At 39.0% G+C, this 12,656-nt stretch overlaps 4 protein-coding genes across 5 annotated transcripts; 2 read left to right on the plus strand and 2 right to left on the minus strand.

Moving 5' to 3' along the window:
• Positions 1-395: 395 nt before the first annotated feature.
• On the minus strand, positions 396-4,161 carry LOC131009208 (beta-amylase). 2 transcript variants are annotated; one of them, XM_057936462.1, is made up of 8 exons: positions 3,826-4,161; positions 2,930-2,995; positions 2,418-2,824; positions 2,197-2,353; positions 1,830-2,093; positions 1,515-1,724; positions 1,179-1,418; positions 396-721 (listed from the first exon to the last, which is right to left on the minus strand). In XM_057936462.1, exons 1-8 carry the CDS (start codon positions 4,012-4,014, stop codon positions 527-529), a joined length of 1,728 nt encoding a protein of 575 aa, XP_057792445.1. In that variant the 5' UTR covers positions 4,015-4,161; the 3' UTR covers positions 396-526. The 2 variants fall into 2 exon arrangements, with proteins under 2 accessions (XP_057792445.1, XP_057792444.1); XM_057936461.1 differs by having other exon boundaries at positions 2,197-2,361; positions 3,826-4,115.
• A 990-nt stretch (positions 4,162-5,151) lies between these two features.
• Positions 5,152-7,402, plus strand: LOC131009202 (pentatricopeptide repeat-containing protein At3g12770-like). Its single transcript, XM_057936456.1, has one exon. The coding sequence runs from the start codon at positions 5,244-5,246 to the stop codon at positions 7,140-7,142; it is 1,899 nt and encodes a 632-aa protein (XP_057792439.1). The 5' UTR covers positions 5,152-5,243; the 3' UTR covers positions 7,143-7,402.
• An 831-nt stretch (positions 7,403-8,233) lies between these two features.
• Positions 8,234-8,680, plus strand: LOC131009991 (extensin-like). The gene has a single exon (XM_057937385.1). It carries the CDS (start codon positions 8,234-8,236, stop codon positions 8,678-8,680), a length of 447 nt encoding a protein of 148 aa, XP_057793368.1.
• A 1,500-nt stretch (positions 8,681-10,180) lies between these two features.
• LOC131009305 (uclacyanin-3-like) lies at positions 10,181-11,699 on the minus strand. The gene is made up of 2 exons (XM_057936603.1): positions 11,254-11,699; positions 10,181-10,761 (listed from the first exon to the last, which is right to left on the minus strand). The coding sequence occupies exons 1-2, from the start codon at positions 11,426-11,428 to the stop codon at positions 10,280-10,282; spliced, it is 657 nt and encodes a 218-aa protein (XP_057792586.1). The 5' UTR covers positions 11,429-11,699; the 3' UTR covers positions 10,181-10,279.
• Positions 11,700-12,656: the final 957 nt, after the last annotated feature.

Consider the following 12,656-nt stretch of genomic DNA (forward strand, 5'->3'; position numbering starts at 1 on the left):
GTAGCCAATGACATATAATAATAAGAAATTATAGTCATGTGGATAAAATTATGAAAATAGTAATTTTTTTTTTTACTTAATACCATTACAAGAAAAATTCGATGATTACATAAGAAATTTCGTATAATTCGTGTAACAATGTCATTTACACTGTTATATGAATTTATAATTTCGTATAACAATGTAAGTTACACTGCTACATGAATAATAAGAATTTTTTGTGTGCGTAAAGGTATTAATGTAAGAAATGGCTACTATTTCTACATTATTTTTCACATGGAAGAATTTTTGTGGATACTTTCTCTACGCACAAATTCTTTATTTATTAATAACACATCAATATATCATATGTTAAGTAATTTATATAATGAATACGCAGGTATTGCATATTAAAATATTTTAAATAGGAGATGAATATTTATTTAGTATAATCAAACTCATTAAATCCCATCGGGGATTCGATTATTTACAAATTACAATACAACCGTAAATTTCTCATAATTAAACTTGCACGAGCTCATGCAACTTATTTTAGTATAGAAAGGAATTTGTCCAATATATTGTCCAAAAAATCAGCCAAAGCGCCTCCCACGCTCATGTCAGTTTCGCTGTCCCATGAAATCGACTCGATTGGTTCCGTAGCTTCTAGAAGTTTCTCAATTGGAATCTTCGCCTTCGATCTCTGCAACACGGGCACATCCGTCATTTCCCGTGAGTATTCCTGTAATAAGGAGCCAGATGTATAATTAGTTCGAAACAAGAAATATAACTATTAATACGATGTCCGTCCTATTTTAGTGGGTTATCTTGTTCTTTTTCAACAGGTCACTAATTAAAATGAAAATTCAATACATAATAAACACTATTTAATATAATTCACTATTTACATTAAGTAAAACTGGTCATTCTCTCTCATGCTTGTTTGACAAATATACTCTAAAAACAATAAGTTTTTTTAAAATATTTTATTATAATCTACTCATTTTTTAACATTCATATTTGAACATTAAAGTCTATTGAAATGAGACGAGGGAAATATGTCACCGCATACGAAGCATAATATATTGTTCGCTTTGAATGTTGTTTGACTATTGGGCTCTCGGCCCAAACCACAGACGGCCCAACATTTTTTTTTTAGGTATTCTAAATAATGAAAGAAATAAGGGAAATATTCTTACCATATCCGCGTGCATTTTCTTCACAAATTGTTTGAATATTTTAAATTTTTTTGACTCAAACAATTCATCGGTCAATCGAAGGTATGTGACTCCAGCCATCTTATACTTAGGTGGACCATTTTTGTTGACACCATTTGGCCTAACATTTAGTAGGATTTGATTATAGGCCTTCCGATCATATCTTTGAAGAGCATTTTCTCCGGCCACGTCCACGTTTTCGGCCCATCCACCGCTCAATACCTGCATATAATTGATAATATCAATCAAAGACCTGAAAGACGTCTTAAAAAAATATATAAAAGTTATACTAGCATGGATTTCTAGAAATGGTTGAACCTGCTGCACAAGTTGTTCGGGGGCGGATTTAGCATTCACCGGCTGCTCCGTGTTTTTCATCTCGAGACATGTGAAGTTCAATGTACCGTAGTGTCTGGATATCATCCTGGCCACGGGACGGTAGCCATCCCTGCCTTTGACATTATAGTACCCCGATGTCAACTCGCAGGCATGGCTATCGTCCGTGTACCACCAGTGGATTCCAGAGACCTGAGAAATTAATATCAAGCACATGGAATGTGTATTGAATATCGTATCGTTATATCAGATGGCATCATAAATATACACGTGACTGAATTGTAAAAAAAAAATTACCTTGATAGCAAGCCTGACTCTGCATCCCTGGAACACCTTATTGGCCTCATCGAGGATCTGATCGCCATGTTCAATTAACTTGTTCGAATACCATGTCAAGAAAAACTTCCCTTTCACAGATAGATAAGTCCCGTTCGCACGGAAAAAGCCCGTTCTCTCGGGCGTGTCGTTGTACATGCCCGCATCGTCCGGGAGATCCCATTCCGGGTGCCCTACTTTGGCCGCGGCGGCCGCAAAGTCTTGTTTCATGTACTTGTCATAACACTGCATTGCATATAACATGTACTCCGATGTTAGAAGGGGTCAGCATTTATTACTAACTCTAACAAACGAGATCCTCTATTCCAAAATAAAATATTCCTTCCACCTGAAATTCCCCAATTCCAGGGAAAAACCATCCCTGGTCTTGGGGATATGACGGGTACCTCATCTCCCCCGCGGGACCCAATCCGACCTCAATGTCTATAATCGTCCCGGACTCCAATAACTCCGCCATCGCCTCTTTAAAACTCTGCATGAAGTCCCTGTACATCTGAACGCCTCCAAGTCAGAATCCCCACCACCAGACAACAAAACAACTAGTCGTACCTCGATCGCCGTTCGTCCCCGAAAGATGGGGAGGCTATCAACACCAAGAGAGAGGTACTCAGGGTCCCTAATGCCGGCTCTGTTGGTGTAGAAGATGTCTTCATCTTCTTCTCCGACGGCGAGGACCCATTCCGGGATCGGAATGTGGACGGCGTCGCCGATGTTGCCGCCGCACTGATGGAACGACATGATGGCCTGGATTCTGAGGCCGGATTTTTGCACAAGATCGAACAATTTCTTGTAAGAATTCCAGTCATATTGTTTGGGGCCTTTGGCCTCAATGATACCCCACCAGACGTCGACCATGACACCATGACGCCGTCGACGCCGGCGTTTCGCAGCTCCCTCAGCCGCCGCTGCATCTTTTCTTGGTCGGGAAATTCGTTTTCTCTCGTGACTACTCCCAACTATATCGATGTATAACATGAAAATGTAACCATCATTAATCGTATTTTCTTTTTCTTCGATCCGATCCATAAATAATTGCAGATTTTTATGGTGTTTAAACTTACAGGGAGCATCACGAAGAGTGGAACGTAGTTTGCTAGAGGACTGTTGCTTACGCTTTGAGATGTTTTCTGTTATATTAAAAGCAAGAGGAAAATATCAAATTAAAAAAAAAAATGTAGTGCAATTACAATACTTTTTACTTTTATTTTTTTTGCAATTATCTCAAAACCCAATATATATATATATATATATATATATATATATATATATATATATACATAGGTTTGAACTTTGAGAAATTATTCAATTATAATCACGATCACATCAAAATTATGACAACATCTCTTTTTTTACAGAAATTATACATGAAATAATGACCTATTGTCATAAAGTCAGAGTCTAATGTATTTTACACTAAAGGAGAATTTCAACGATAGTTAGCCCATCATCATTGAACCACCAATGAAGTTGGAATCGCGTCGAGAAATTGGTATTATTGATGCATTAACTTTCAGGCGTGATTTCAACTACATCGATTGTTCGATGACAATGTGCTCTATATTCATAATAATTTATCATAGTTCAGGCTATACGAAAATTAAATTAAAATCGAGGCTACAAACTAGAATTTCGAGTTATAAACTATAAATAACCCTAAAAAATTTAAAAGTGAATCATAACTTTTAGTAATTTTTTAATTTCAAACGAAGATAATAAGGAGGGAAAATCCGCAGCCACCTGCTAATGCTATTGACTAATAGCCACATTTCACTTCATCCTAAAGTTTCAACGTGGATCACTCATTCTATTATCACTCCAATCTCGTATTTTATTTCATATTCTAATCTCGTATTTCATTTCATCACGTATTTTATTTCATATTCTAATCTCGTGTTTAATTTCACCACGACATATTCTCGTATATATATAAAAAAAATCGTCGAAAAAATAAAATTACCTCCGTAGGAGCATCGATCGTGACAGCCCGAGGGGTATAAACTCTCTTAGATTTGAGGTTTTCAATCACATTTATTTTCAGCGCGAAATTCTTCTGCAAATCGGAATCAGGCAACTCTTGCAGCTGGTTGAACGCCATTTTCTTCGGCAAAAATCTCACTATTTTTGAAGCAACAACACTGGTTGCCATAATATATTATTACAGCTTAAAACAGAATATTACAAAAAGTTTTAAGGATTTTTCGATTTTTTACGATGAGATGAAGTGGTCTGCAGCTTGCATGAATTTATAGTGCAGTTGATGAAGTTTTTTTTTTTTTTTTTTTTAAGAAAAATCTGCATGTGGGATTTTAAATTTGTGGTGGAATCTGATAAATTATTGATGGAGAAGAAAAATAAAAAAGAAATTTAATTTATCGCAGAATTTTCTCGACCGTCGAAATTAAATAAATAGGTTTGTCGTTTTATTGCAGTTTTGTTGTAATGCCATAAAAGCGAAAAATTGAACTAAAATAACTTTCTAATTTCGTATCATGTCGGTAGAGATGCGGAAAAAAAGCCCGGCCCAAAACAAAAGCCCATAATGAGATAGGAGTGACGAAAATATTTTAGTGGGCCCACACTCCTATAAATCGACGGACGAAAATTAATTGAAATGATAATTCGTCTACCAACAAAAACATGATAAAAACTCTAGTGCACTCATTGGCGCACCGTGACAGATCGAATCGAAGTGAATATCATTGTTTTTTACTCGTATTCTCAAATTATTCGATTTGATATACGGGCATCTTTGAAATACTCTCTTCGTTTCGCGAACTTGATCAATTTCTTTTCATCATTAATTTTAAGGAGTTAATATTTTGTCTGTTAAGTGTGGTGGATGAAAAATTGAAAAGGTGAATAAAGTAAAAAAAAGATTGTCATAGAAGAAAAATGCTCAAATTTCGCGGAACAACTTGAAAAAGAATATTACTCAAGTTTTGCGGGACAGATGGAACAATAAATTTGATTCAAATTGATATTTTGAATTGTATTGGATTTTTTTTTTTTTGGCGGTGGTAAATTTCAAACAATAGTATTCGAGTATTAAGTTTGAAATTAGTTTGTAATCGAATTATCCGATTCGAAATTGTATTGAGAAATGTGTAAAATAACATTTTAAATAATATATGAGATTATATTCAATACATTTAACATACATTATCTAATAATTTACAATATATAATACATATACTAATATTTAAATATTTATGAATATTGAACCATATATCATAATTTTACATTATTTGTATTTAAATATTCATGAAATCCAAAAAATATTTGGATCGAGCAAAATTATTTAATTATACCTATACTGATACATAATCTCATGCCTTCCAAGATTCAAAAACACTACCTGCGTTGCTGCATTTCTTGATGTCATTCACCATCAATTCCCAACAGAAATCCTTCAAATCTCTCCATCTCCCGCTCAAGAACTTCATCTTCAATCCCACATTTTCCCGCCTCCTCTCTAGCAGCACCAGCTGCAGCACTCGCAGTCGCAATTCAATCGCCGCCGAATCTTTCTTCACGTCCCTCATCGCAAAATCAACCCGAAAGATTCATCTCTCCCAAATCCAAAACCAGTTAACCCTCCACGGATTTCATAACAACAGTTTCCTAATAACGAAATTCATCGCCCGAAGCTTCGAGCTCAAAGAAATCGACCACGCTCGCCAACTGTTCGACGAAATTCCCGACCGAAATGTCTTCCTTTGGAACGCAGTCATCAAAGGTTATTCAATGCAAAAAATGTTCGACAAAGTTATTGAAATGTATTCAGCAATGCAGAGTGCTTCTGTGGCTCCGGACGCCTTCACGTTTCCTCACGTGCTCAAAGCTTGTGGAGAATTACCTGCATTGGGCTACGGCCGGGCTCTTCATTCGCAGATTCTCAGGCATGGATTCGGCAACGACGTTTTCTTGCAAAACGGGCTTCTCTCGCTCTACGTGAAGTGTGAGGAGAGCGCGAGTGCCCGCTTGATTCTTGATTTGTTGAAGTGCAAGGATGTGGTTTCATGGACTTTGATCATCTCAGCTTATGTCCAGAAAGGGCTGCCTACGGAGGCTTTGAGGATCTTCAAGAACATGAGAGAATCGAGCGTGCAGCCGGATTGGATCGCCTCGATTAGTGCCTTGAAGGCGTATTCTGATATTGGGGATTTGGATCAAGGGAGGTGTCTCCACAGTTTGGTGATTAGAATGGGGTATGATCTGGAGCCTGACCTTCGCGTCGCGCTCACCTCCTTATACGCGAAGTGTGGTGAGGCTACGGCTGCAAGATTGCTCCTTGATGAGGCGAAATCCGAGGATGTGATGCTTTGGAACTCCATCATCTCTGGTTTGGCCAAAAGTGGCCATGCTGCCGAGGCTTTGGAGCTTTTTAGTGAGATGCTATGTCGAGATATTCGACCGGATGCTGTGACGATACAGTCCTCTGTCGTGGCCTGTTCGCAGCTGGGGTCGCTCGAGAAGGCTAAGATGATGGAGAGCTACGTGAGCGACAGTAGATATAGCCACGACGTGGTGATCAGGACGGCTTTGATTGATATGTACGCCAAGTGCGGGAGCGTGGAGATGGCTCGGAGGGTGTTCGACACCACTGCAGAGAAGGATGTGGTGGTGTGGAGCGCGATGATCACGAGCTACGCCCTGCACGGGTGGGGGAGGCACGCGCTGGCCCTGTTCCACGAGATGGTGGAGGCAGGGGAATGCCCTAATGAGGTGACGTTCCTCGGCCTCATCACGGCCTGCAGCCGCTCGGGGCTCGTGGAGGAGGGGTGGGAGGTGTTCCGGAGCATGAGGGAGGGCTACGGGGTCGAGCCGGGGCAGAGGCACTACGCGGGCGTGGTGGATATGCTGGGGAGAGCAGGGGATTTGGGGAGGGCGTGGAGGTTCATCGAGGGCATGGATGTTGAGCCGGGCGCCTCGGTGTGGGGGGCTCTGCTGAGCGCGTGCGAGGTGCATCGCGATGTGGGGTTAGGGGAGCGTGCTGCGGAGAGGCTCCTGGCGCTGGACGCGCTGGACACGGGGCGCTGCGTGGTGCTGTCGAACCTCTACGCGTCTGCTGGCCGATGGGATGGGGTGGCGAGGGTGAGGGAGGTGATGAGGTCGAGGGGGGCGTGCAAGGATTCGGGGTGTAGCGTAGTCGAGGTCAATGGCGGCGGGCGAGGCTCGTCTGAGCTTGGAGGAGACGTGCGGGAGGGTCGACTGGCCGGAGGCAGGATCAATGGAGAAGAGAGGGAGATGGTTGCCCTTGTGCAACCATTGTGAGTGGAGAAGGAAGAATGTGTGATGGTTGATGGAGATGTTATGAACAAGGGTGTGTAGCATATTTGAAGTGGAAACCATTTATGTGAAGAAGACTTTAGAATGTTTGGCTGAGCTTATAAGTTCTATCAAATAATTTATAAGTTCATTTAAAGTGTTTAGCAAAATAAGTTTTTAAAGAGGTTATAAGTTGTAAAAATAAACTTTAACAGTTTATATAAGCTCTTCAAAAACACGTTTGTCTATCCCAATTATTTCTCTAATTATCTTATAATTAATACTCATTTTCCAAAAATAATTTAATTATAATTTTTTATTTTCATCATATATATCATTCTAATTTCATCTATTTTCGATTTTTATTCTCTAACTAAAAATTCTCTTTCTAGCTTATAACATCAATTATTCAAACAATTTAATAATTTATAAGCTCTTAAGAAACTACATCTTATAAGTTTTTGAAATATCCTGCGCCCATTTTCCGGCCCCAAATTCTATAGTAATATCCTACAAGTCACGTCAAGATTTTGGGGACCGAAAAATGAATATCTAACATTTTTAATAAAATGGGCACCATTTGGTTTAAAATGATATTTACCATTAATATTAATAATAATAATAATAATAATAATAATAATAATAATAATAATAATAATAATAATATATGGTGCGACCTATAAACTGTACTCCTTTCGTCCCAACGAGTGTGAGACGTTTCTTTTGAGCATTGGATTTAAGGAGCTAGTGTTTAATGAAAAAGTAAAATGAAAAGGAGTAAATGAAAAAATAGCTTTAATTTATTCTAAAAATAAAAACGACTCAATTTCGTTCGAATAATCCGAAAAAAAATACGACTCAACGAAACGGAGGGATTAATTACGTTGCAGAGGCAAACCGACGGCAAAACTGGAAATTCTTCACGTGCACATAACATCGTCTCTTCTTCCCAAAATAAATCCGTACGAGTAGCATAATACAGCAGTTAATCACTAAGTAATATTCTAATAAATCAATTAATCAGATGAACTCACTTCATTTATTACTTGCACAATCTAAGCCAAGGTGAAATAGTTAGAGAGTAATCTTTTGCAGAAATGTGTTGTTACGTGGGAAAAGCAACCAAGATCTTCATCTTCCTGCTCACACTCTTCGCCTTCTCCACCCTTATTTTCGGCTTCGCCTTCCTCACGCGCCACCAAAAATCCGACCACGCGCCGCCGCCGGTTTTCCCCGCTCCGGCCTCCACTTACCCTATTCCAACTGTTACTCAGCCGCCGGATAATAATCACGCCACTCCTGGCGCTCCTGATTCGTCATCATCGCCGCCGCCGCCTCCACCACCGGTGGCTCCGTTTCCACCGCCGCCGCCTCGCGTAGCTTCGACCACACCACGCTCGCAGGTGGCGCCGCTCCAGCATCCGCCGCCGGTAGCTTCGGCCCCGCCGCCTCCTCCGGTAGATTTGTTCCCTCCGCCTCCGCCTCAATCGCCGCCTAGGGTTAGCGCGGCGGCTCCTCCGCCGGCATTATGTCCTGAGAAATGATTCGTAGCTGACTAGCTGTCCAGTTTCTGTTTGCTTTCCACTTTTATAATTTTGAATTTTTTGTTTATGATTTTATAAACAAAAGTTTGGATTTTGGTCTTTATCTTTTTGTTGTGGATTTTGGAATTTTGAACAATATTTGGGGATTTTGGTATAGATACAAGCTATTTTATACTATGCATGCCTTTCCCTACACATTAATTACATGGAGTATCACATGTGCGATAAATAATTACATGATCATAAATATAAAAAATAGGGTTAAGGTGCAGATCCACTCCTAAAGTAGAGGCCCCTAGAGCGTTTATCCCCTCATTCTCGACCTTGGCGCAAATACCTCCCTATAGTCCAAGAAAATGGTGCAATTAAATCCAGACTTCTAACGCCGTTAAGTGCCGTTAAACGTCTGGGTTTAATTGCACCCTCTACTTCAGGGGTGGATCTGCACTTTAGCCTTTTTTTTTTTTCAATTTCGACAACCCACCTTCGGCATCAGCTTAGCTGCCTCAGTACTCATCGGCTCCAACTTGCACCTTGCCAAGTCGCACACGTCCAATTTCTTGGTCGTCGATTGCCCACTGCCGACATGAGCAACACCACCAGCTTCTTCATCGCCCCGCACAACAGCATCGACGACCAAGAGATTGGGTGCATGCGAGCTGACAAGGTGCAAGTCGGAGCTGATGAGTACGGAGGCGGCTAAGCTGATGTCGGAGGTGGGTTGCCGAAATTGAAAAAAAAAAAAAAAAAAGATTAAGGTGCAGATCCACCCCTGAAGTAGAGGGTGCAATTAAACCCAGACGTTTAACGGCGTTAGAGGTTTGGGTTTAATTGCACCCTTTTCTTGGACTATGGGGAGGTGTTTGCGCCAGAGTCGAGAATGGGGGGATAAACACTCTAGGGGCCTCTACTTCAAGGGTGGATCTGCACCTTAACCCTAAAAAATATGTTCAACGTTAATAAAATATATCCCCAACATTGTTCAACTTTGAAGTTTAGAGTTTATATTTTAAATTGAACTTATATTTTGTTTTGAGGTTATATTTTTAATTCGGGTGCAAAATTAAATTTAGAATAATTTATATATAAATATTAATACTATTATGTTTTTTGGGATGTAATTGTACCTCCATGCATCAAGGTGGATCCTCCATTGATGACATATTTAAAAATAAAAATAAAAACAAAAATATATAAAATACATTACGAGGTATGTTTAGTAAATATCTTCGTGAGCAGCGCTCTCGTTTAGTCTATGTTATTTTAATATCTTAAAAATTGGAATTGACGTAATTTATTTATTTTCACTATAACTTCAAATAAATTAATTAATAAAAGGTTTAAACGGCTTTGATTTTTTGATTTTTATTTAATTTTAATGATCCAATACTTAAGATATTAGAATCAAGATAAATTTATAAAATAAAAAATATAATGATGATGTGGACTAAATGAGAATGGTAGTTCACATGAAATACGTAATACTCCAATATTCCCCCATATTTAAACATGAAATATGTATTGATTAAATCGATATATGAAATCAAAAATCATTACATGAGATAAAATCCGAAACATTAAACTTCATCAAATTCAATTTCAAACAATAATCAACCAAACCATCATAATTAGACCGGTAAGACTACCCATCACATCAAACTTCGCGGCCGCCGACGGAGGAGGAGGCGGCGGCGGCAACGCGGAGCCACTCGGAGGAGGAGCCGGCGCCGGCACCGCCGGAGGAGGGGGCGTCACCTTGGAGGGCTTCGGCGGCGGCGAGGGAGCCGTAGTTTTGGATGGCGGCGGTGAGGGAACGGCTGGGGTGGTGGATGGCGGCGGCGCGGCGGCGGAGGCGGGAGGCGGTGGCGAGGAGGCGGCGGCGAGGGTGGTGATCGCGAGCTTCATGCCGCTGATGCAGTGCCCGCCGGTTCCGCAGATGAAGTATCTGCTGCCGGCGGAAGTGAGGGGTATGACGGCGGCGCCGCCGGTGTGAGGCGGCTGCAGAGGGCTGCTGGCGGTGCAGGAATCGAAATCCGGCTTCGAAACTTCAGTGACGTCATGGTTTGTGGTGTACCCGAAAACTACATGCAAAAATACCAACTTATAGTTTAGCAATCTAATATCAAAGATTTGAAATCTAACATTACATATTCATTCTCGATTTTCATCACATTCGTTCATTCTCATTTGATCTTCTTTTTTTACCCAGACCGATTTATTTATATACATCTATATACTCCATCTGTCCCAACTTTTAGTATTCATATTTCCTTTTTTTATCGTCTCACTTTAATTATTTTAACACTCAACCATATAATTAAAACTCGTGCAGCTCTCAAATGGATACTAAAAATTGAGACAGATAAAGTATATGCCAAGATGAAAACTATGTAAAATCATAAACTATGTATAAATCTTAATTATATATGGACCATTACATTTTTTATGATTTACATAATTTTCATCTTCATATAATTAAATAAACCATCATAAAATGAAACCATTGCAAGAAACTTGAAAAATAAAATAAAAAGTAGATTAAACTACTACAATTAACGATGGATTTAACTCACTCAAATTATCTCCTTCCTCAAACTTAATCGCAGAAGCCCATGTTTGAAGATCTGTGGATTGATCCCATCCACCATCTGGGCTTCCAACTGTGTAATTTGCAGCCGCCGCCATTTCCATCAACACCGCCGCCATCACACCCAACCTCAAAAATGTCTTCATTAATTTCGACGACATTAATGATGATGATCTGTGATTTGGTTTTTTTTCAGACAGTTAAGGTGTTTATATGTCTGCAAGTATAAGATAACCTCTCCTCTCTTAGAACTGTGGGTTAATTTGGTAGAGATGGATATTTATTCAATTTGGTTTGTTGAGTTTGCAAAAAAAAAAAATTCTGGCAAATTTATGATTGTGTGTGTATTATTAATTAATGAAATATGAAGAGTTTGACTTTGATTTGGTAATCGTTATTGAAGATTGATTATTAGGTGTGGTATAGCTGTTTGAGTTGGTCGACTCTTGTAAAAGGCATATCATATATTTGTTGGAAGAGAGGTTTGGTATATGTAACATGCTAAAACATGGAACACCACAACCTTTAAATATCACATATACATATGTTGGATCTTTTAAAAAACTATAAATAAAAGTTTAGAAACTTCGGGGAGTGTTCGGTTTGGCGGATTAGATAAAACTTAATCTTATGATATGTTGTTCGGCTGGATGGACTCAATCCAATATTTAATCTTGAAACAGTGCAACGTAGTTACGTAGGATTAATTGTTCGGGTTGATATATAGGATTAGTCTCATGATGTCATGTTCGGTTGGGTGAATACTGTCCAATACTCAAATCTCGAAATAGTGCCACCTAGGATTAGCCTTGTCTTTTGAGTCTTGGTCTCTCTCCAAATGATAAAATTAACATTGAGCTTATTCAATCACATATAATCTTAGACAACTTGATCTCAAATAATCTCGAGTAATTAATCGAACAACGCATATATCATTCAAACCAAATAAAAGTTTATACAGATTTGACATTAAACATTTTACTTTTTTGCTATGGTGTTTTTTTTTCTTTCGGTTGTAATAGACGAGTACTCTTTTTATTCTTGCAGAATTTTTTTCCATTGAATTTTTTGTGAAGAGGTTTTAATGAGACTCGACACTTGTATTATATGCGTCGTCTCGTCTTCAAGGATTATTAGGATTTTTTTTCTTTTATCAATAAAATCGTAATTTAATAATTAATATATGAGGGGGTTGTCCGCAGGAATACAACTACTCCGAATAAAATGATGGTTCCTCTTAAGTGGCAACCAAAATCCCATGTTACTGCTACACATAATTAAATGAATTGATGCCCTCAAAAAAAGAATTGAAATACCAAATTTAAACTAATCCCTTTTCTTAAACTCTTAACTAATCAATGAACGAAAGTGACATGATAAATTGTGTAA

The sequence above is a fragment of the Salvia miltiorrhiza genome, chromosome 2 (genome assembly GCF_028751815.1).
Source record: "Salvia miltiorrhiza cultivar Shanhuang (shh) chromosome 2, IMPLAD_Smil_shh, whole genome shotgun sequence".
Lineage (NCBI taxonomy): Eukaryota > Viridiplantae > Streptophyta > Magnoliopsida > Lamiales > Lamiaceae > Salvia > Salvia miltiorrhiza.